Here is a 25,913-nt window from a genome sequence, read left to right on the forward strand (position 1 = left end):
ATGGAACTTTGTCTAGGGTCTATGGTGGAATAAACTCAACCCAGAAAGTATCGAAACGATTATAGATGGTCAGATATTCCGGGAACTGAAATATATAGCAAACATTTATTTAATGTATATAAAGCGCAGCTTTCTCTTGCGCATTTTGATACCACTTTTGTTGCTCTACGATATCATTTGGTCGAGTTATGGACGCTTGAGTGGCTTCAAGTCGGATTTTGAAAGTTGCACTAAGCTCCTAGTCATAGCGTGAACTTTCTTTTTAAAAACTATTCTTGTGTTAAATAGCACCCTCTCTTGGTATCCCTTGAAATTTAGTCCCAAAATTCTATAAAAGTAGGAGTGCCTGCTCTGGCCTGGACACTCTACCGCTCTAACCATCTCGCCAACGAACCAGCAAAGACCAAACAGAGAGAGTTCGAGAGATTGAGATATCCGTCTTTAACTTCCAGCAAGTGTGAGTTGAAACTTTATTTATTTTGTTCTTCAGCATAAAAAGTCTAAAGTTTTGAGATATTTTATCAAAATATCAAGAGCTATCTTAAGAAGCAATGAATCAATACTAGGCTTGTTTTTCATCATTTTAATGCATTTTTATGCCGATTCCACATATGGTTATGACAATTATTCTGAAATTTTTGAATTAAAAACAATGAAAATTGTCGTCTGCAGTCAACACCCGCGTGGAGAGGGTTAAGAAAAATAGTTTAAGTGAAACAACATTGTTTGATTCATGGTCGGTGTAAAATTAGTTTGATGAATTTGATCACTATTTGTGTTCTGATCTAAACTTCGTACTGAGTTATGTTGAAATACATGCATTTTGTATCATAGATTGTGTTGAATGCGCATAGTGTGTATGATAATAGATATGATTTGAGATAATTGCAAACGTTCCGGGCAAAAGTTATATTCCAAGTCATCAAAACACTTTGTTTTGTAATGTGTTCTTTTATTGTTTTAGTAACTATTAATAATTATGATCAAACAATTTACTCGTAATTGAACTATACCAAATAATTTGTATGTTTGAACTTTGCCTATAGTAATTGACGAAATAGGCTTTAGTATTCCTAATTATGTTTTTCATAACATAAGCCTTCAGTAAGAGTGCAAATTTTTAGTGAAATTTATCTGTATATTATTTTTGTGATGTACCGTAGAAATAGTAAGCGAGGGCGTGGCATCATGATTCTAGGCTTGCATTAATCAATCGGTAGTGAACCTGCGGTCATTGTGTGGAAATTATTATTATAATAGTTCTGACCTAAATCTTTTTGCCTTGCTTGCTAATAGTTCTATTTGAACTTGACACTATTTTTTTTCATTAGAATTTAATTTTCAACTGCAAGAAGTAGTTCGTGCTCTTTTCTTGCTCTTAAAGTACCATGGGGGCCCTCCAGAGGCGGAACTAGGATTTCAAGCAGATATGGGGGACCAGGACCAGGGGGTCTTCGGGTCTTTTTTTTTTTTTTTGTACAAGGATGTGCCACCGGTGGAAGACTTGCGGAAGCCTTCAGTAAGAGTGCAAATTTTTAGTGAAATTTATCTGTATATTATTTTTGTGATGTACCGTAGAAATAGTAAGCGAGGGCGTGGCATCATGATTCTAGGCTTGCATTAATCAATCGGTAGTGAACCTGCGGTCATTGTGTGGAAATTATTATTATAATAGTTCTGACCTAAATCTTTTTGCCTTGCTTGCTAATAGTTCTATTTGAACTTGACACTATTTTTTTTCATTAGAATTTAATTTTCAACTGCAAGAAGTAGTTCGTGCTCTTTTCTTGCTCTTAAAGTACCATGGGGGCCCTCCAGAGGCGGAACTAGGATTTCAAGCAGATATGGGGGACCAGGACCAGGGGGTCTTCGGGTCTTTTTTTTTTTTTTTGTACAAGGATTTGCCACCGGTGGAAGACTTGCGGATGCTGACTTGTTCGTTGTACAAGTTGTCTCAAAAAAGGTTACATGTAGAAAATGGAACGCATTCTACGATGGTACGACAAAAGTATATTTAACTTGTGTATGTGCATCGATGACGGGGTGCCAAGAGTGACTAACATTCAAAATATCGCACAACGAATTTCTGACTGAACTCTTGAAATAAAACATGTGCAGCTGCATCTCATCGGATCAATAGGCCTATTTTCAACATATTTCAATACGGCCTATTAGACCTACGGCCAAGTACATCACAGCTACAAAACTACTAAGTTGATTATATTGTGTCAAATTGGGTCTTGATCATTGATAGACGTATATATCATAGGTCAGGGCAGGTAGGCCTATATGGGTAACAGAGATAGTCCTATCACGAGAACCACCCAACCCGAGAACCGCGAAATCTTGTCATGTATAATTACTCAGACAAACACGCTTATTGTGAATTTAGTTTCCTCTTGACCGACCCGAATTGTGTAAAATCATTTTTAAGAGTATTGTATTTGTGTATAAAAAAAAACGTGTAACACAGTGTCATCGCCCCGATATCTTCATGGCAGAAATCGCCATGGTAGGTTGAATCCACAGCCACGCATGGCCACTTTGTTCCGACCTGTTTGATAGTTTTGAGACGCATAATGGGCCGAGGGACATCCTACTAAGGCTATTGGCAATAGCCTGGTGATTGACCTCTGTAGATGTCAGTGAACATGGTATACGCTATGAGGTCATATGCTTTTAGACTGCCTCCACCAGTGGCTTACGCTGCGCTATAGTTCGGCACATATAAAATCTGAATTTTTGTTAGTTTTTGAGCTCAATATACGCACGGTTCTTTCTCAATACGCATGCTAACGACTATCATATCCTTTCAACACATATATTCAAGTGCAAGCATCGAAATATGGCTTCTTTAGAATAAAAAATATAAAAAAATACGGGAGACATTCATCATTTTCTACCCCGGTATCGCCTGAATATCAAATCGTGTATAGCACGTTCACGTGTATCGATCCCGGGTATTGATTAGTGTCTCTGCTGTACAATGTAATTATTAACCAGGCGATGTCGGTGTGCGTACAGTGTAAATGTACCCGGTAATAAGTCTACAGTTTTACCAATGCTTGCTATTAATTTTGTTTTATAGGATTGTTATCATGAAGATCTCGTTGACACTGTTCATGGGGAGCATGGTATTATCCATGGTTGCGGGTTATTTAACAGGTAAATATTATTATACACAAGATACATATTTGGTGCATACGCACCAATATGGACCTCGCGCCAATCGATCCGTGTTCAACGTATAAGTGACGTATATTTCATTGCTTAAGCATTGGAGAAATAGGTAACATTGAAAATAGGGACCCAAATTTTATGATTTTTCTTATAACTTTAATACTGTTAGGTGTACGACCCCCAGGTTTGTTTTATTGTATTTGAGCCCGATCGGACAAAGTTTGAAATTTGAACCCTCTGTGATGACCTTTGACCTCGGTTGACCTCAATTTTATTTTGGGCATGTATTCCCCTCGTATCAAGGATTCCACCTACCAAGTTTGGGCCTGATCGGACAAAGTTTGAAATTTGACCCCTCCATACTGACCTTTGACCTCTCCATAATGACCTTTGACCTCGCTTGACCTCAATTTTATTTCGGGCATATATTCCCCTCGTATCAAGGATACCACCCACCAAATTAGAGCCCGATCGGACAAAGTTTGAAATTTGACCCCTCCGTAATGACCTTTGACCTTGGTTGACCTCGATTTTATTTCGGGCATGTAATCCCCTCGTATCAAGGATTCCACCCACCAAGTTTGAGCCCGATCGGACAAAGTTTGAAATTTGACCTCTCCGTAATGACCTTTGACCTCGCTTGACCTCGATTTTATTTCGGGCATATATCCCCTCGTATCATGGATTCCACCCACCAAATATGAGCCCGATCGGACAAAGTTTGAAATTTGACCCCCTCCGTCATGACCTTTGACCTTGGTTGACCTCGATTTTATTTCGGGCATGTAATCCCCTCGTATCAAGGATTCCACCCACCAAGTTTGAGCCCGATCGGACAAAGTTTGAAATTTGACCTCTCCGTAATGACCTTTGACCTCGCTTGACCTCAATTTTATTTCGGGCATATATTCCCCTCGTATCAAGGATTCCACCCACCTAATTTGAGCCCGATCGGACAAAGTTTGAAATTTGACCCCTCCGTAATGACTTTTGACCTCGCTTGACCTCAATTTTATTTCGGGCATTATATTCCCCTCGTATCAAGGATTCCACCCACCAAATTTGAGCCCGATATCGGACAAAGTTAGTGACGTATTATGTTGCTTAAGCTTTCCAGGAAGTTTTCCCTTTAAAGGGAATTTTATCAAACACCACAACAGAAAGAATTTCTTGCCAATTTATCACCACGCATGCTGAATACGACAACCTGGTTGTTTATTAATTGTATTGAGCATGTCCCTTATGGTACACCGTAGTAACCTCAAACACCCCTATGTACAATTAATCGAAGAAAAATGTCGATATCAATTTGCCCATGACTATCACTGACGTGTCACTGGCCTCAATGGTCAGCCTCTACACAGGAAACAAAAGTCATAGAACGTCTAAAATATACAAAAACTCTGAAAATACTAAAATTTCACGTTTATTATATTACACATTATCATCATTTGAATATTTGTTTTGACGTACGTGTCATAAATATTTAAATGAAGGTAAATGTAATTTACTATATTCAGGCTTTCCCCATGTCCCCACGTTCGATTCAGAAGTAAACACTAATAGCTCGCGCCTACCGGCGCGAGCAATTATGTAACCTAGTCTTAAAACCGCTTGGGCCACTTTTGTCTGAGTGTTACAAAAGTGACTGAATAGAGTTGAACCATGGACAAGTTGGACGGTGCTCTTATGATAGGTAGTTTTAAACAATGGGGTATTCTAAGTGGTAGAAATGATTACATAATAGGGGCCTCAATTCAATACAAAATGGATATAGGTGTAGGGCTGACACTTTAAGGGGGTACTACACCCCTGTGGTAATTTGTGACTATTTTTGCGTTTTTCTCAAAAAATAATAACACACTGGTAACAAAAATTATGTATATTATTGGGGCAAGGAATCCAATTACTACACTGAAATTTCAGTGACCCAAGACAATTTTTTTCCGATGATGAGAAAAATCAAAGTATTCATCGAAAAAATCCACGAAATTGTGAATTTTGCGATGAAATTTATACCCCAAAATGTTCTAGAATTGTCAACTTGCCTGAGAATTCCGATGATCAAAAAGATGTGCGCTGAAAAATATCATTATTTTCCTTATTTCTTAATTCTTTAAAGTTTAAAAAACTTTGTGTAAATTGCCATTTTGTATAAATGCGAGTAGAAAGTTGTCGGATTAAAAGCATCATTCAACCCTCAAAGACCTTTCTAAAATCCCCGTACAGTATACATGCATTTTAAAGCGAATTTCAATTTGCGGAATGTAAATATATCTCATGGTATTAGCTCAACTCTCAACTTGACGGAGCGCTTCTTGTAAACTCATCACAAGAATACTCGGTAAACAATATATGGTAGCTGCCTGGAATTGTCTCTTTTTTGGAACATGTCTTTTTTCCCGAAATGATAGATTTGATAGATTAATATTGTGTCGACTTGTAAAAAAGTTACCTTGCCAAAGTCACCCAATTTACGGTACATATTTTATTCTTGTTTATATATTCGCTTGAATCACATCTAACTACTCAAAAGAAAACAATTACCTCCAACAAGTATTTATCGACGGAAAAAAATATTTATCGACGGAAACGTTTACAATATAATCATAAAGTAGAACAAAATAGACAATTTTGCTGCACAGTCTCGCGTTGTTTACCGCCTTCGCATTCAAATGTACAGGAAGACCACCCGCAATGTAGAAGGTCACTTCGAGACTTATTGTCTACAAGCCGTTATGGCAGCGCGGAGGTGGTTACTTATTGATAAATATAATCAAAGCATACTGGTAACTATAATCAACACAATGGATTGTGTCACATTTTGGGCTTGTAAATGCGGATTGTTACGAGTCGATATTGACTCAAGGCCAAAAACACCTTTTACCATGTTTACCCAAATTCACTTCAGATTGCACAACAAAACACACTGTTTGTATAAGCTAACCAAATCTAAATCTTTAATGAAAAGTAAAATTTTGCAAATGAACATTTATACATAAAATCATTTAGAATTACAGTGGACTGTTACTTTTCCAGCAGCCTTCTTCTTCTTGTTGATTACAAAGTTCTGTTGCACACACTGTTCTGGACGACTGATGTATATCCTGATTCACTTTGTCCTGATCACTATTCAGCGAATTCTATTGTTGACTTGAGTTAATAATATCCTTTGCGTATAAAATCCATCAACAGATGACAATTTCCAAAATGGTGCTGTTTTCACCACTCCAGGAAACAGCCTTTTCCTTGTACTGTTCCACTTTAAATACTAAAAACAGGTCCTACTCGTCGGACTAGCACCATTATATCAGTTTTACGGACCTCGCCACTACCACTAGTACTTGGATACAGGCCCGGGGGAGGCACTCCCTATCTGAAATGGCAGGGATGTGCCTCGGCCATGTTAAAAGTAGGGGGCATTCAGGTCAAATGTACAATTACAAAAATATGGGGTCATTCAGTACACAACCTGAATAAAAATGGGGTCATTCGGTATGAAACTTTGAAAAATGGATGGTCATTGGGGTAACAAAAAGTAAAATGGGAGTCATTGAGTACAGGATTGCCAAAAGAGTATCATTTTAAAAGTACACATAAATAAGTGACAAACTGCGTAAAAACAACTTGGCCACCTTGGAAATGTGAAAAATTTCATTATTTTTGGAGGAGAACACAAATACCACCTAAATTTGGGAATTAAAAGGCCGGGGTCATTGGGTATAGCAGGAAATAGAAAAAGGGGGTCATTGAGTACATGAATTTTTTTAAAGGGGGTCATTGGGTAATAGGTAGGACCATAACACAAAAAAGGGGGTCATTGGGTACAAGCCGGCTTGAAAAAGGGGTCTATCCCGAGGCACATGATGCATATCTCTCATGGAAGTGCCCCCCCCCCCCGGATACAGGTCAATAAGACACAGGGCTGTTCAGAAAACGACATGTTCTTATTTTAAACATTACTGGGGATTTACCATAAGACTCAATACGGGTTGAACCTTCATTTAATAACGATTTAAAAAAATCCTTTTGTGTTTCCCTTAAACTTAGATGCAACATCTAAAAAGACAAATGAGGAGGCGTTCAATGCACAAGCGATGAAAAGACAAATGCCATATTCGGGATGGTAAGTATTCTCTAAGTAGGGCTAAGAAAAGTTGGTAGGTAGCTTTATAAATGCAGTGCTCGGTCTCACGTGATAGGATGGTATTGTGATGTCAGTAGTGGTAAAACACACCCACCATCACTCCTCCCTTCGTCATACATAAATTCGCCCAGTCCCATTTCCCTGATATGAAATTTTTTTTAAATTGTAATTTCTTCTCGGCAGAGGTGGGCCTCGAACCCACGCCGCAGTTACATACAGAATACTCAAGTCTAACGCGCTAATCCATTGGACCACATGACTTATCGGTAGCCAAATCGAATTTTAAACATACTCTAATGTGTGCCAAATTCTTGTTCATTCAGCCATGCAAATACCCTTCTTGGTGCAGAGCTCAGCACAGTGAGTTGTAAGATGGAGTCCCATTCCATGTCCCAATACACCTTTAACAAGCATAGACCTACTGTGTGACTTTTGGAAAGGGCAGTTTTTGTCTTTAATTTGGGCTCATTTAGACATAAAGTCATGAACAATTTTCATGTTCACACAACACTCAGTAAACAGTCATATAATTATTTCAAAGTTAGTTTAATTGGTACAAAGTTTTATTTTACGATGTTATGACGAAATTTTGAGAGGACTTATTTCTTTTGATGTGTTTATATCGATTTTGCCTGCATCAAGCATGGTACAGGGTGTCCCAGAATGATCTATACCGGGAAAGTGGGATTTTTTAAAGTATGAAGGGCATTAATATTGGTAGTATTGTTTTAAATTCTTAGATCTACATAAATTTAGCTTTTGTAGAAATTTTAGATTTTAGAAATTGGACGTTTCTAATAGAAGTTACAGGACATTGCGTAAAAATGGTGAATTTAGGGTTTTCACAAAACAACCTATTTTGAAAATCTATAAAATTACTAACTGTTCATCACGAAGTTATTTGAAAAATGTTATGCGGGTATTTTTGTTCTTAATTTTCTGAATAGTCGATATCTATCGATTATTTATGGTAATACAAAGTAATCCATATATGGAATGAGTGACCTTATAATATTGTTTCTTTATTGGCAGTTCTGAAGATAATTGTTGCGGTGTCTGAGTTTCATCATTTTAAATGTCAGCAAAGATGGATTTGCCATAAAAGTATAGAGAATGTTTGTCCTTAGTGTCGTAGCATTTATTTATATCCATAGTATATTGGCAAACCGACAGCTACGTAACGGAGAAGATTAAAATTGACTGCGAAGGATCCTTGAGGAAGTTATATTCTCTGTAATAATGACATTTTGTTTTGGCATAAAATTACATAAAAAGTATGTTTTTTAACAGAAATATCTGAAGTCATATTTAAATGTTTCACTTAATTCCATATCAAGGATTGTTCAGGGTTGTATGCTCTACATATGTGCCAAATTTGATGTATTTCCTACAAAAGAATGTAGGATTGCACAGCACGGCTGGACGATGGTGATAAAGCATCGATGTGTTATGATGCCTTTGCGCTGTAAATGACACAAATGCAGTTTCGTCCATTTCAGTAATACCAATGTCACGCCAAAACGAATCAAGCTATTTCCATGAAAGTCACAGAATAGGTAGATGATATGTGTGCCATTGCATTGTACTTATCAAAATTAGATACACTGTTGACTATATATTTTTAATATTTTTTTCAAACACGGTATAGATCATTCTGGGACACCCTGTATATCGGTGCGATCAATGTATAGGGAGCCTGCCATTCTTCTTGTAGGCCTGTAGTCCCCGGGGTATAGGGTTTCCCCCAGTTTATTCAAGATTTTCGCATAGAACCCTCAAGATAATTTTAGAAAATGGACAATTAGAATACCATAAAAACGATACAGTAATCTGTATCTGGATTTTTCATCATTTTGTGAGCGTTTATTTTCACTAAATTCAAAAAATATTTTATATAAAATTGAAATAAAATTCTCTGCATCCATCCTAAACGACACCAACTGTACCATAATTGGGTATCACGAATCGTTATACATGTTGAAATATATTATAATATTTATATATTAATTTATACATAGGATGCTTCAGTTTTTACACCAAATATAATTCAGCGAAAACCCACCCACTCGGCTATTTCAAAAAGATAATCAAGTTGTTTTTTACGCATTTTAAAAACACCGTGGCCCGATGACGAACGCCGCTGTGGCCCACCATGATATCATATTAGTACGGTCTACAATGACTGCCTATTTTGTACAAAAGCGGAAGTACTATATAAAACATAAACCTCAAAAAGTTGTGTTTATTCCTTTGTTTACATAAATATGACAGATTTAGTAAAGATTGAAGGACCATTTTATGTATAAATAATTACCCGAACGTTTCAGGGAAGACATCAAATAATAATGTAGACATTAATACGATGATGACATTGTACAAGACGGGAAATATCTGCGTCGTAATGTTTTGTGCAAGTTGTAAATTGCGTGCAAGTTGACCGAAAAAACAGTCAGAACGGTGGTCAGCAGTTCTTTTGTTATTCATAGTCGCGTTAAAAGTCGATCGATATATGTTAAAATCAACACAATTTGCTATGAAATTAATTTTCTCGGTCAAATAATAAAGCAATATTTTTTTTCCTTTAGAAATGTCAGTCAAAAACATAGTGCTTGGATATACATATTAAAAAAAAATCCTGGTGTTAAAATTAGGCATGAAATTGTGTCTTTTAGTGTAATATTTTTATAGCTTTTTTCGGAATTTATTTTAGCGTTTCAAACTAATATAGTTTGCTGAAGAAAGATATCCAGGAGCTACATTTCTGATATAACCAGCAGAAATAATCGATATTTCTATTGTGGCTTGCAAAATCATCCATCCATGGGTACATTCGCGAATTGATTTTGACAAGATTGGTAGTCGGTATTGCAAAATGGTGCAATCAAAACAGAAATTCTGACAAAACTATGACATATAGCTTCATATGATGTAATTAGAAAGTTGGGAAATATCTTTCGTTTACGAATTATGTTACTTTGAAAAGCAAAAACGTTGACCCCCCCCCCCCCCAAAAAAACCACCTAATTTCACCCCTAAGTTTAACATCAGGGTTTTCTTTTGACATTTACTGAAAAATGTAAATTAATGCTTTTCATTTGGTTGAGAAAATTAATATTATATTGAAAAGGTGTAACTCAAATTTTGCTCATTTCAACATCAAATTTGATCGTTTGTATTGCCTCATTAAATGACTGAGTGAGCCTTGTACAACAATATAATCAATTGACCACCGTTCTGAGTGCAAAGGATATATTTGGAGCACTATGATGTATCTGAAATAGCATCAGCCGTTATTTATGCACTTAGGCTAAATTTAAAATTGATATAGGCCTGAAGGTTGGGTTTTTTTTTTGATGAATCACCAAATTATTTTGATATTTTGATCGATTGATATTAGTTTCTATGGGGTTTCTGTTTGATTAGGTATCGTATTTTCGATCAGTATCGATTTCCCGTTGTAGCATGACGTCCAAATCGATCGTTGCCAGGTCAATTGATTCACGCTATCTGTGTTTGGCACCACGATCGAAATGATCACATCAACATAAACTGAATGGTTTAGAAACACCAGTACCAGAGTGGAAGAAGTGACTCCGTTTGGAAGAAGTGACTCCAAATGTACGAGAAAAAATAAATAAAAATGCGTTTTTAGCTTGACCATTACAACAAAATGTGCGTGGTCTACGGGAAACAAACTTGTTTTACGTTTAGCCTAACAATGAGTTTTCCATTAATTTCTACACAATTCCCTCTTTATTTCTATTTTACTATAGGCCTGGTGTAAATAGAGTATGCGACGCCGAACGGCAACAATACCATTTTGATAATGTCTGCCGCGTATTCGCTAGAGGTAAAATACATTATTATACACTAATCACCAAAAGTATTTGAACACTTAGAAGTGGTGTTAAAATCATCCGATATATCAAAATATTTCACCGTAATTTATATATTTATACTGAATAGTCCTTTCTCGTTAACGAAGTCATGTTTGCGGGACTGCCTATTTATTTTATTTCCTTTCCAGAAATAGAAGAAAATATGCATCCATCTCATGAAAGTCCTATATACAATTGCCATAAGAAAAATCTACTGAATCAATTTTTGCTCAATTTTTGCTCAAAATTATGGCTCCTTCGAACACAAAATTAAACCTAATGTTGAAAAATACAGACAAATGCTACTAAAAGAACCTATTTACGCACTGATGATTCATTTATTATTCTAAAAATCATTTTTGCATTTTCTTTGATTTTGATTAAAAAGTGGACTTGATTTTGTCAAAATTGAAAAAATAAAGTGTTCCGACACAGGGGATGTAGATTTCGAAATTGAGTCGCCCATTCAGGTAACCCCATTTGAAATTTAACCCTGTATAATCTGTGACTTTGAAAATGTAAAATTACCAAGGGGTAACAATTTTACACCCGCAACAATAACTTGCACAGTAAAACACTTTTAAGAGGCCGTCCATAATTTTTGCCATTTTAAGTTAAGCACAAAGGGTACGTGCACTTCCAGAATCCTACTCGTACTCTGGTACTCTAGAGTATCTGCGTGGCTACTCTGGAGTAGCTACAAAGTAGCTGGGCAACAGCAGGAATTAGGTAGTGTAAGAGAGCGAGAGGGGGAAGGGGTAATAATTTCGGGTAAAAATATGAAAGTGAAAAATAGAACAATAGAAACTGGACGGTACCGCCGGTCGAGTTTTGAATCCATCCCTAAAATGATGCATACCTTAATTTCGGATATTCTATCCTGACATGCATATTTTATAGGCTATAAAATTGAAACTCATTCTTACTTCTGTATTCATTATTCATTTTAGACATGTTAGATGCTCTGGATTTCCTGAAACTGAGAGATGTGGCAAAGCGTCGAGCCTCGTTCAACAGTGTCAAGGAAGATATCAACGAAGAATGTTGTTATGAGTCTTGCGCCGTCCAAGAAATAGTTGAATTATGCTGAGTAAAGTTACTTAATATTTTGTGATGATTTCGCCTCTCAAAAATATATTGTTGCTTTACAGTTACACGTATAAGAAAGCATGCCTAAAATAATACTTTAATACTATAATAATAAAAAAATCTAGAAAAAAAAGTGTCAAAATTTCTTTTTTTAGCCTACTTTGTCACCTGTTATCAAGGACCAGAGTGTAAAATAGAACCCGTCCGAGATGTTCGCCCGTCCGAGACGGGCTACTTTGTCTTCGGACGGGCTAATTTCTTAACCATCCCGTGTTGTGACTATAACTAGTGGTGGCATACCGACTGCCGAAATACCAGGACAAAATTGACCAAATTGGCGATGTTTATCTTCCGTTTGCCCTTTTTTAGGTCACAAAAATAAATCCTTATTTTGGGCCATTTTACTAGCATTAAAATTGACGCATACATCCCAGTACTCTAAAATAATATTTATAGCGGATCAGCTGGATGATTTTTCAATTTTGCCTACCTTGGAAATTTTGACCACTGATTACTAGACGCTATAGGTCCTAAGCCAGCAAGCTAGCCCTACCAATGTGGATACATTTTATCTTTCTAAGTGATGTATGATGTGAAATTGTCAGCACTGGTCTATAAAGCTAATGGGCTTAAGCATGATTGCTTCGGAAGTCTGACCTTAAGCCATGCTTTGAGAAACCGGCCCTTAGACAGCACTCGAGCACCGATACATCAAAACCAAAGTTTATGACATATGAAATAATTTATATAGACAAGTTACTTTCAGGCCGGTTATCAATCACATGGAAGTAAACACTACATGTGATAATTGTTGTAGTATTAAACTCTGGGGTTTTTCCATTTGAAAAGATGTGTCTGGGTTTTATCCTTTTATGGTCAAAACTTATTCCCAGGAAACTGATTAAATGGTTAATCTTTTCCCACCAACAACAGTATGGCCATTTGGGCACTCATGGCAATCAAATATCATGTAAAAAGGGGTCAAGCCGGGGGGGTTACTCTCACACAAAAGTGCTACCCACCCGTGTCCGACCACCTCTGAAATATTGCACCCTTAATGGCAAATTTTTACATAACCAAATTGCACCCCTTAATGGCGAAACACATACAAAATCCTGCCCAGCGCAGCACATGCAAAAACCATATAGGCCTATCCCCCCTGCCTATCCTAAATGGCGTCAACTGAGAAATATCTAATTTAGGCCTATACCCAAGATGTTTGATGTTGCGGATCTATAATAGATACTAAAGGAAACATGCACAAAGGTAACAAGAATCAATCAAAAAGTGGTGATTTTTATCACATTAGTGCAAACTCACTCAAACAATAATAAATACTAACCCTAAACGTCCAAGGAAAAAGGACCAGTAAATGGCGATGCCTTCTGAAAAAGTACCCCTTTTTCAAAAAGACGTCGACGACGCTGTGTGGTGAAAAACATACCCTTTTAGACGTTTTCTTGGACGGGTGCGTAGCAAGTCAAGTAGTGAGTGACCCCGGGGGGTCAAGATATATATCCCATATACCTCCACTGGAATTGATCAAACATATAACATATTAATTACAAAATAATGATAGGGACAAGGGGCAAATCAGTATACCCGGTAGTATAATGATCAAAATGTCGAAAGTTTATGATTTGTATCTGTTGTATCTTGTTGTTAATTGTTTTATTGAAGAGGGAAACAGAAAAAACTGTTATTTATAACATGAGCCTTGAGCAGCAGCAGATATATTTCTAACACCAAGTTGAAGTCAGCAATGCAATCTGGGATTTGATTTTACACATCCTCTTCATGCTCATTGCTTAATGCTCTGCGTGCTACCCATGCGCTTCAATGTAAAAAGTTCAAGTTTTGAATTATTTTGTCAAAATATCAAGAGCTATCTTAAGAACTACTGAATCAATACTAGGCCTGTTTGTACTCATTTTAATGCATTTTTCATGCTGATTCCAAATATGGTCATGAAAATTTACATTTATGAAATTTTTGAATTTTGATTTTTTTTTTAAACTTGTCGTCTGCAGTCGACACCCGCGTGAAGAGAGTTAAGATACATGAAGCACCCTGGTGATGGACAATGTTGGGTCAAGGTTTAGTTCTGACATGATGCAGTTATGTCTACAGTAGAATTCACCACGACCTTTGCAGGACTTAAACCCCATTAAATGCTATTAAACCAAGATAACACTCAACGAAAACAGCTCAACTATGTTAAATCAGATCTTTTCTGGTTAAATCCACACTACATATGTTTCTGTTTTACCTGTGCGATATTGCAATGAGCTGGCATTATAGTTTCAGTTGGGTGAACGATTATAAAGCAAACGCAAGGTAACAATACTGTTGTACCTTTGTTGGGCCTTTGTTTCCCAAATGAGACAATAGTCTGCATATTGTTAACCAGCATTCTTAAAAATGAGAAACATAATGGTTGTAGACTTAACACGGTTTGGAAATAATTTCTTCATTTTTTTGGTGTTATCTGTCATTTATCATATCACGACCATTTGCAGTTGCCCAACCTACTCAGTTTTTAGCCTACATGTAATGTATTCATTATTCTTGATTCATATCAAGTACAAAAAATATCCGTCAAGTGGTTTAGCTTTAATGCCCTTCGCAAGAGAGCGGTACACAAGTGAGTGATAGTCAGTAAAAGATGCATTCGATTTACACAGAAAATTTTGCAGGCCGTGCCGTGCCCTTCCTTCCTAAAACACCAAAGTGCGAATATTTCCAAACACCTAAATTAGCTAAAAATTTAGGACATGTTACAAAACTATATTTTCTAGAATTTCAAAGAGTACTTTAAATATTGGCCGGTTATTTTTCACACAGTGCCGTTAACTAGGCAATGCCCTATACCCATAAAAACATACTAGTATAGTCAAAAACCTCAATTCCGTGACCATTCGCTGGCTAGTAAGGTTTGACGATTGATTTGACTTCTATGGTCTATTTAGAAAAAAAATAGCCCCCATGTCCCTCACAAAAATCCCGGCATTTTTCGCTAGGCCAAAATCCAAAATGGCCGCCAGCGCCATCTTGAACATTTAAGTTTTGAAACAGAGCACCTAAAATCGTGTACAAAGACACTTTTTCGGATAAGTCGACAACAAGGATTTCAAATCTGACATCACTTTGACATTTACCACATCAGTTTTAGCTAGAAATCCAGATGCCGGCGCCATCTTGAAAAAAAAGTTTGGGACCAGAGCACCTAAAATCGTTTACAAAGACAATTTTTTTGGGTAAGTCCCCCCCCCATGGATTTTTAATCTGACATATAATTAGTTTGACGTTATGACATATTGTTTGCCCAGAAATCCAAGATGGCTTCGCTTGCCTGATTTTTTTTTTTTGCAGCAACCAAGTGGCATCTCTGGTTACAACACACAACCCTGAATAAAATTCGCATCGCTTAACCTTATTGTAATAACGTATAGTTACACAGTAAGGTAAAGGTAAAGGAGACGATCCTGTATAAACAGTGGTCGGAGTGCCCATCTCTCTTTCATTGGTGATTGGGCCAGACTCCTCCATGTATGCTGCTATAGGGGGATCGCTATACCTCCTCTACAGCGAGTCTGTTACCTTCCCAGCATTTAAGAATGCCGGTACCCATTCAAACACCTGGGTGGAGGGGAACAATCGAGATAAAGTGCCTTACTCAAGGGCACAACACGATGGCGTTGCCGGGGCTCGAACCCGCAACGTTCCGATTATGAGTCAGTGCCCGTTCCGCTAGGCCACCATTAATCATATATAACATTCCTTTTTGACCAGAGTAATGCATAATGATCTGCACCAGACAACTTCAATGAAATTATTTTTAACCGATATTTCTGGGCTCATATTGCAAATAACATCTGTTCTTTTCCTATAAAAAGTCCAATATATTATTACACCATAATGGCAGATGATAAAGCATCCATGTCTTGTGATTCTTTTACGCTGTAAATAAAACAAAACTAGTTTCATCGATTTTCAATAATATGATGTCATGCTCAAACAAGCAAAAGAGATATTTTAATTTAATTAACATAACAAGTTGCACACATATTCACCAATATATTGCCGGTATTCAAATTAGATGCATCGTTGATTACATTTTTAGTTATTTTTTAAAACACAGTTCAAATTTTTATGGGACACCCTGTATGTGTTCAAATTATATCCACGGTCTTTTATATAAGACGCTCTAAAAAGGCTTAAGAAAACACTACAGAAACGAAAAAAAAATATGCAATGTCCTGCTCGCATCATATATCTAGACCATTTAAAGTTAGCAAATTGGGAATTTGGCATATGCAAAGAAGTGGGGCAAAGATTTTTGGCAGGCCAAAAAGGGGGGATAAGCAATTTTTTGACAGGCCATTTGGAACCTTTACCACCCCACCGCGGTGCACCGGTGCACCGGCTCATAATTAGTGCACAGCCCCTAATTGTGATTGATCAATAAAATACACCAACACTAAGCATACGTGTGTAATTAATCTGTTTTCTGTTCCGCGATCCACAGTGTAGTATTTTGCCCATATAGTAATTCAAAAATATATGATGCAGGCTCGTTCACTAATATTCATTTTAAGCAAATATATTGAAATATCAAGCAAACACCAACCTAGATACTAAGAAAATGTTAATCATAACCCAGAGTCTATTATATAAATTGTCAATTACATGCAGTTGCAAAAGTTTAAATAAATGTATTACTTTAAGAAACATACCATATGCAGGGGGGAAGGACGTCCACTCGCAAACTGGCAACCCACTTTGGCGATCGCAAAAAGTGACTTCCGGGTTCAGTGCGGAAAATGTAAACAAACCCAACTCGTCGGTACGTGTGCTGAGCTGTGCTGTGTTGTGTAGAAATCAAGTAAACTCTCGGTAAAACTACATTGTGGATTAAATCTGTGTGGCAGTTTTGGATGCTGTAAAGTGAGTATACCATACGTATATTAAAAGTTGTCTCAGCGAGCTGCATGCATGACTAGTTTGCGTCCCGGTTTGTGTCTGTGCTCTGCTGTGTGCTGTGTACATGTTGCAGTGTCTTGTTCTACACAGTATGAATTACATTGCCATGATTGAGCGTGGCCTAGCGGTTAAGGCATAGGACTGTGAACCCAAGGGTCAAGGGTTCGAATCCCAGGTCCGGCTCTTTGTGTCCTTGAGCAAGACACTTCACTCTACTTGCTTAGTGCTTCGGAGGGCACTTTAAGCTGTCGGTCCCGTGTACATGCATATTTTCTCACATTAATGTAGTGAGCACGTTAAAGAACGTCACAGGCTATTCGAAAAGAGCAGGGGATCATCCCGGTCATGTTGACTGTACTTCAAAAATACACTCATCTACTCTAGGTTCCAGAGTAAAAAATAAGTACAGCTTGTCTGTACGCAGTGCGACAATACTCATACATATATGAGGGAGGCACTTATAAGGAAGAAGAAGAAGAAGATTGCAGTACATGTAATTGCTCGTAGCAATTTGAATAGTGTAGTAAACCGGGGTACACAACACAAGTTAATTGTTGGTGTTACTAAATAAATTCTTTTTCTTACAGTAACAAACTATAAATTCAATATCAGTACGGTTTATTTAACAGGGGGAACAGGGGTCCATTTCATTAAACTTTAAAAAGCTTCGTAAATCTCAAAATCGTTTGTAACTTATGACGAGTCGTAAGTTCCATTTCATTAAACCTACGACCAGTACCCTTCGTAAGGATTTACTACAGGGACCCTTCGTAAAGTTAATCTATAGCTACATGTAAAATAATAGATTCTCGATCATGAGTGTTCAATTTGTACGCAATAGTAAATTGCGTCGAGCGCACAATGCTTGCCACTCACGCTTTAACGCGATCGACAGTAAACAACATTCCGAACCAACCAATCACAGCCTTCGGGGCACAGTGTCGCTAGGCAGCTGACTCGAGGTCAAGGGCATGTCACGCTAGCGTGTTATTCCATGAAAAGTGCAACATACGCAGTGCACGCAGTAAGTAAAGAAGCTCATGATCGAAACTTTACGAATACCCACTTTACGAAGGATCTCTGTAAAATCCCTATTAATTACGAAGGGTACCGTTCTTAAGTAAATTGAACTTACAAGTTGTCGTTGGTTACAAACGATTTTGAGACTTGTGAAGCTTTGTATATATAAAAGTTAAGTGAAATGGTGGTGTTAAAACAAGTCACAGTGACTGGCATGTCAGCATCGATCAGAATCGCAAGCACTCATCAGAGCCCCAGCGACCCTACATGGAAATTTAGCCGAAACCTCATGACCTTTTCTTTCCTATCCTCACACAAAGGCCCTGAATGCCACTAATAGAACAAGTGGGACACCTTCCTATACATCCGTGGCATGCGCAAAGGGGGTCCCCCACTTTTGTTGTTCATTCAGGTGAAATGCACCTATTCGGGGGAAATCACAGGGTTACCAATTATGGCGAGCGAAGGGAGCCAAAAATTTGAGCCTTCAGGGGAAATTGAGAATCGTCCCCCTCACTTTTGAAAAGCTGTGTACACTATGTCTGCATTTGTGATTGGGCCAGTCTATGGGAAGAGACTATAATTTCAGTCACAATTTTGGTCACCTTACACCTTCAAATGTGCTCAAAATTTATACTGATGTAAAGAAAAAGATTTCTTTATTTTTTAACTTCATGTGAGGAAATTAAGTTACTAAGTTGTGAATTTGTTGATATTTTATTTTTCTGTGTCCCTGTTCTGGCTGTGATGTACCCCTCACACATTTATGTGGAGAATGTCAGTGGAAGTTGGAGCTAAGACGGCATCTCAAACCAAAGTAAACTTTGCTCAAACTGGTACCTTAAACTGCTTTGAAATGGATTTCAAATGTTGTCGCTAACAGTGGTATTTTCATAATCACTTGCACCACTTTGCCAATGTTTTGCCACCAGCATTCTACCAGAATATCGTTGTATTCCAGTGTATCATTTTCAATTTGCAGTAAAAACTTGTTCGATGTGAAACAATAAAAAATATGTTATTGTATTTCTTTTTTAAATTTACAGGTTGGTGTGATGTGTGGTAAGCCAAAAGATTGACCAAGCCCTGGAAACCGATAACTCATCAGGCAACTGGTAGTCAGCAATATAAAGGAACCACATTTAGCATATTGAGATTGAAACCGTGCCTGTGTACTGGTGTACTACAGTGCCATTTGTGGCAATAAGCACTCAACAAGTAACTTTTAGATTTTACATTCCAATTTACAAATTAAATCTAAGCAGTGGACTGTGGCAACAAGTATTTAAGGATTAATAATATGAAGCTCAGTTACACTACCTGATTCCTATTGGGCCACCCGCACAGGTGCACCATCGCCGATGTACATGTACTTGGCTGGTACTGTGCAGTACCAGGTGATCCTGTGCAGTGGCAGTACTGTATTGGTCCTGTGTAGGTACTCTGTGTGTACCAGCCAGATCCCTTGGTGATGGTGTACCTGTGCAGGCCGAAATAGGAATCTTGTAGTGATAGATTGGATAGACAGCTGAGAACATCATGCTTATAAGCTTTTAGCCTTTGGTTGAGCAATTTGTTCTCGGTTAAAAACCCAAGAACAGTCATATTATGATTCAACCTAGCCTCGTTTTGAGGTGTCTGGGCTCTGTGATCGTGGTTTTTTTTTCTATTTTTTCCTTTTTTTTGCTGATTTATGTTTTTATTCATGTGTCTTCATATCCTGTCCACCCACCTCTGATCTGTACATGATAATATCAGATTACTACCTCTCTTCATTGTCATGGTTCTGAGAAAATAACCAGAGAAAATTGCTGATTCCAACCAGTTTTTATGTCTTACTCACGTTACTGGACGGCAAGAAATAATTAGAAGTCTAGGGCGGCAAGAAATGATTAATAGAAGGAGCCTACAATACATGAATAATAAAATAAACCAAGAAGCAAAAAAAACAAGGAAAAAATAGGAAAAAAAACACACCATTCCAGAGCCCAGACGCCTCAAACTGAGGCTACGTGTAGATACAACCTAATTAGTAGTTCTCCATCCCCCAATTAGTGCCCCACACTGTGAACTCAATTCATCCATAGAGGTATGTCGAGTGCAGATCCGTCGGAACAAGCTTTTCATTACGGAATAAATGCTAACCTCATCATGACATCATCCAAGCAGCAAAGTTCATTTCCCATTGAAGCGTTATCCAACAGATCTGCAGTGGACGATTCTACATAGCACCGTTCCACCATATGCAAGGAGAGCCTCAATCTGACAGCTTACATGAATGGGAATTGAACCAGTCATATTACGTTGTGTAATGTTACGCAATACTTCCCATTCATGTCAATTGCCAGTTTGAGGCTCTCCTTGCATATGGCAGGAGTGTGCAATGGGTGAATGGGCCACTTCAAATTCAGTGCACCTTCAGCATGTAATTGGTACAAAACAAAACCATCTGGTCATCGTTACATCTGTTTACAGCTCAAGTTATTTCTATTATTTTGAAATACTCCCAGCTAACTCGAGTCATGTGGCAATAGATGGCCTTGTGATCAGCAAACTGAGCTAGTTCTACATGAAATGTATAACTTCCACCTGTTGTTACGAAAATCATTTTACTTCATTTAAATTTTTTTTCTGTGTTTCCGGTAACATTAGTGTTGGAATTAACTCTCTGCGGTTGGCCAAATATTTTATTTTATGAGAAGATTTTGAATTATGAACACATGCTGTTGCAAAAAAAATGGGTTGATCTGCAAAATAAAATGCAAATGGACATTAAAGATGAGAGAAGAATGACTACAATCAAGACTTAGCTGAACCATGCTATATAAAAAGAACATTTTATTAAACCTCTTTACATGGTATCTGAAGATTTACTTTACATTATTGAAGGGAACTTGGGTAACTTTCAACACAAATGATGATGTTAACAATCATGACTTTGTATGTGTAAAAATGAAAATAATAATATTAAATTAAAAACATAATCATTTGCTTTGCTTGAATTTACTTCAGTGTTGCATTTGAGTAGGAACAAGAGCACCAATGGTGCTGTAGCTCATTGTTATGGGTTATGGTCAGGAATGCCATGCATAGCTATGTATAGCCATGCATAGCTATGTATAGCCATGCATAGCTATGTATAGCCATGCATAGTATACAATTTTATACTGCCATGAGAGGTTCTGGTTAAAACTATGGGCCCGAGTTGAGACCAATAGTACTGTTTTCATGAGGGGTGCAGCCCCGAAGGAAAATAGTATTAATTGATCTCAAAGAGGGAGCATAGTTTTAACCAGAACTTCTAATAAAGGCAGTATATATTTGTTTTATATACTTCATTAATATATTCTTTGTTCAATGATTGGTTAAAAGAAAATTATTTGACGTTTAGACTCTCCAGCTTCTATCCTGTCAGAGTGAACAGCACGACCAATTTAAGCACAACCTATATTTTGCCCTTCAAAGAAATCGAATAGGCTAAAATTGGGCTAACCAATTACAGCAGCGCGAAATTACGTTATGGCAGTGTCGCGTGCGTGAACTGTTCCGTTGCATCGAATGTGCGCACGCTGAAGGCATGGTCAAAAGTACTATTTCCGGCTTGGAGGTACTATTTACGGCTCATCAGGGACATTGAAAATACTATTTACGGCTTTGAGGTACTATTTACGGATAGGCATACTGATGGTAGAACTATTTTTGGTCATGTGATCCACTTTTAACCAATCAATGAACAAGAATATATTAATGAAGTATATAACTTTGTATAGCCATGCATAACTATGTCTAGCCATGTATAGCTATGTATAGCCATGTATAGCTATGTATAGCCATGTATAGCTATGGATAGCCATGTATAGCTATGTATAGCCATGTATAGCTATGTATAGCCATATGTTGCTATGTCATAGACATGTATAGCTATGTATAGCCATGTATAGCCATGTATAGCTATGTATACAGGGCTGCCATCTTTGAAAAACACATTTCAGTATTCTCAAACCTCAAAATCAGCATTTTCCATACAAAATCAGCATTTTGAAAATAAACAATGGTATCAGACTCTGCATAGTTCAGTAGCAGAGAAGATGGGTTGCCAATTTTTTCTTTGCTGATTATTGCTGTATGGATTGGAAGTATGGTTGGATTGGTTGGTTGACAACCTTGGGAAATTTGAAAATTCCAGTCAAAATTAAAAATAGCTCAAATTCTAAACTGGGGCTTTCATTCCAGTTTTATGTGTATGAGCAAAAAAAAAGGACCAAGGCAAATTAAAATTGTTTATAAATTGCTTAAAAGTGATTGAGTGATAAGTCATTCAAATTGTCATTTGGTATTTTTGAAATGAGAAATTTGGCAAAAAAAACAACAACTAAGAAAACAGCAGTATTGATGAAGTTAAAGCCCCATTCAAATACATGTATCTAATTTAAATACTGTCAGTATTAATTACAGATTCATGTATAATGCTTTATTTTGTCTTAAATACACATCTTGCGGCTGAACCACTAGCAGGCTATGTCAGTACATCTATGACAATGACAAAGGTACTAAAATCTGAATGTTGATGATTTTTACGATTGTCCGGATGAGCAACTCACTGAATGGGCCGCTACCTACTTCCTTTGTCAGCCTTTGTTATGATGCAACATTTTCTTTTAATAATAAACAATTATTTTGAAATCAAGTTGTGAGACCAGTTTCATCAAAATTGAAGCATTTGGTGTTTTCCTTCACTCTAAGGAGAGGTACTCATAAATTAGTCACAAAGTTAGCCAGACTTTGACATAATGCCATTTTTTCTCAACTGCTGGAACTAAAATCCAAAGGACTAATCACGTTATAGTGCTATGTGAGAAGTTTGTGACAAATCCGTAGGTTGAATTCCATTGAGCTCCATTGAATAACCAACAAGAATAATTATTGTTTCCTATGTCCATGGTATAGCCATCACAAGGTCCATGCTTCCTGTAAAAAAAACAAGACAATAATAACAATAATTTTACATAACATAAAAAGAAAAACTTAGAAAACATTTTTAATTGATTTAATTAGCCTCTGGATGATCAATTAACTTGAGATACTGTAATACATTATCATCTCCATATAATTTTAATAAGATAATTTATCATCGCCATTTAATATCTTGAGATGATTTAATATAATTTATTACTTTCAGAAAAAAGGTTTTGAGATGTATTTTTTTTTAGATAATTTGCTATCTTGAGATTTATCAATTAAACTTATCTTTTCTTGAGACATTTATATCCAGATAAAAGATAACAAATTATCTTGAAATAATCAATTATTTTGAGATAAGTTATCTTATTATTTCAAGATAATTTATCTCAAGATTATCTTAACATATTTATCTCCAGATAAAAAAGATTTTTTTGTATTTTTTTGAGTGATTTATCTCAAGATAATTTGTTATCAATTATCTCAAGATGATTTATTATCTTGATATATTTATCTCTGGACAAAAAGATGTTTTTATGGAGATATTTATCTTGAGATAATTGTCTCAGGATAATGGAATAACTCAGAATAATTGATCATCTGAAGATAATTGATCATCTGAAGATAACTGATTATCTCAAGATAATTATCTCTGTCTCAAGATAATTTATGATCAAGATAATTTACTATCAAGATAATTTATGATCTCCAGATAAAAAACATCTTGAGATAATGTATTTTCTCGAGATTATTATTTTTCAACAAGATAATTTATTATCTCGAGATATTTATCTCTGGATAAAAAGATTATGGAGATATTTATCTTGAGATAATTGATTATTTCCATATATTTATCACAAGATAATTGATTATCTCAGAATAATTGATTATCTCAGAAAATTGATTATCTCAGGATAATTGATTATCTCAGGATAATTGATTATCTCAGGATAATTGATTATCTCAGGATAATTGATTATCTCAGGATAATTGAATATCTCAGGATAATTCATTATCTCAGGATATTTGATTATCTCAGGATAACTGATCATCTGAAGATAATTGATTATCTCAAGATAATTATCTTCAATCTCAAGATAATTTATGATCAAGATAATTTACTATCAAGATAATTTATGATCTTCAGATAAAAAAAATCTTGAGATAATGTATTTTCTCGAGATTGTTATTTTTCGACAAGTTAATTTATTATCTCAAGATATTTATCTCTGGATAAAAAGATTATGGAGATATTTATCTTGAGATAATTGATTATTTCTATATATTTATCACAAGATAATTGATTATCTCAGGATAACTGATCATCTGAAGATAAAAATTGATTATCTCAAGATGATTTTCTCAATATAATTTACTATCAAGATCATTTATGATCTCCAGATAAAAAATATCTTAAGATAATTTGTTACCTTGACAAGATAATTTATTATCTTGAGATATTTATCTCTGGACAAAAAAGATAATGGAGATATTTATCTTGAAATAATTTATTATTTTCATATAATTTATCTCAAGATAATTGTCTCAGGATAATGGATTATCTCAGAATAATTGATTAATGCAGAATAATTGATTAACTCAGAGTAATTGATTATCTCAGGATAATTGATTATCTCAGGATAATTGATTATCTCAGGATAATTTATTATCTCAGGATAATTTATTATCTCAGGATAATTTATTATCTCAGGATAATTTATTATCTCAGGATAATTTATTATCTCAGGATAATTTATTATCTCAGGATAATTTATTATCTCAGGATAATTTATTATCTCAGGATAATTGAGTAGCTCAGGATAATTGAGTGGCTCAAGATAATTTATGATCAAGATCAATTTGGTCTTTTGGGGGACATTGACAGGACAGGAAAATTCTCCATGGGGCCAGGATTTTATATTTTGGTAGGGGCTCGCTATTCAAAGACAAAGATTCCTCATCCTGCTTGGAAGTCGATCGACAGCAACTTGGGAAAATTCCCTGAGGTATGGGGCCGGGGACTCCCCATTAAAAAATGCCCTGCCCTGTTCTACATAAGTCGGCGAGGCATAATAGTCCATTTAAATTTCTCAAGAGAGTGACATCGGTGCAAACTCCAGTAGGCTAATATTTTTTTAATCGGATGAGTTGGCTCAAATTACTGCTGTGTTTTTACATGCATTTAAAAGCTGTAAAGCCTACTACAAAAAACATTACAGTGCAAATCTGTCTCTCTCTTGTGGAAGTCAATGGGCAATGGTGGGAGAATTTGAGTCCCTGTCCAGCATATACAATCTACATGTCCAGATCACTAGCTAGTAGGGGATTACGGTTATTGATCCAGCTCCCTGTACTACAATTTTAAGGGGCTGTGCAATAATTATGAGGTCCCCCGGGGAGTAAAATGTCCAAACGGCTCGCCAAAAGTCGCTTGCCCCCCCCCCCCTCGGCCCGCCAAAAATCGCTTGCCCCCCCACCTTGAAAATGGCAAATTCTTTCGGATCCCAATTTGCAAACCTTAAATGGTCTAGGTGTATGTTGCGCGCGCAGCGAGATGGAAAATTTGTATATTTAAGCGTTTCTGTACTGTTTTCCTAAGCCTTTTTATAGTATTTCATTAATGTGTGCCAAAATCACTTCCCCCCCCCCCCACTCGG

At 36.5% G+C, this 25,913-nt stretch overlaps 1 protein-coding gene across 1 annotated transcript; it reads left to right on the forward strand.

The window, feature by feature from the left end:
* Positions 1-377: 377 nt before the first annotated feature.
* On the forward strand, positions 378-12,382 carry LOC140139549 (uncharacterized). The gene is made up of 5 exons (XM_072161265.1): positions 378-457; positions 3,089-3,165; positions 7,231-7,306; positions 11,101-11,177; positions 12,156-12,382. The coding sequence occupies exons 2-5, from the start codon at positions 3,099-3,101 to the stop codon at positions 12,293-12,295; spliced, it is 360 nt and encodes a 119-aa protein (XP_072017366.1). The 5' UTR covers positions 378-457; positions 3,089-3,098; the 3' UTR covers positions 12,296-12,382.
* Positions 12,383-25,913: the final 13,531 nt, after the last annotated feature.

The sequence above is a fragment of the Amphiura filiformis genome, chromosome 18 (assembly GCF_039555335.1).
Source record: "Amphiura filiformis chromosome 18, Afil_fr2py, whole genome shotgun sequence".
Lineage (NCBI taxonomy): Eukaryota > Metazoa > Echinodermata > Ophiuroidea > Amphilepidida > Amphiuridae > Amphiura > Amphiura filiformis.